This window comes from Penaeus monodon, chromosome 19 (genome assembly GCF_015228065.2).
Source record: "Penaeus monodon isolate SGIC_2016 chromosome 19, NSTDA_Pmon_1, whole genome shotgun sequence".
Taxonomy (NCBI): domain Eukaryota; kingdom Metazoa; phylum Arthropoda; class Malacostraca; order Decapoda; family Penaeidae; genus Penaeus; species Penaeus monodon.
The window spans coordinates 31801153-31801356 of NC_051404.1; the positions used below are offsets into that span (position 1 = coordinate 31801153).

At 44.6% G+C, this 204-nt stretch overlaps 1 protein-coding gene across 1 annotated transcript in view; it reads left to right on the top strand.

Moving 5' to 3' along the window:
* The window catches only part of LOC119585385 (eIF-2-alpha kinase GCN2-like), a gene marked incomplete in the record, with an annotated part of 28307 nt that extends 28103 nt beyond the window's left edge, over window positions 1-204 (top strand). The window contains 1 exon segment of the mRNA XM_037934051.1: window positions 59-204. Coding sequence (XP_037789979.1) covers window positions 59-194 — 136 coding nt within the window.

The window sequence follows — 204 nt, forward strand, 5'->3', positions numbered from 1 at the left end:
AATCAAGCTAAGCAAGCAAAGTAAGCAAGCTAAGGAAAGTCTTTGTTCTTGTCTACAGGTTCCCAGAGCACAAAGACCACCTGGAAGAGATCTGCAAACACCTGCAGCCGAGAATATTCCAGAAGAAGAAGGCGGACCGATGCTGCCTTGTTCTGTACAGCTTAAGTAGTGCTGCTCTAAAAAGGATATTATGATGGCAGACAA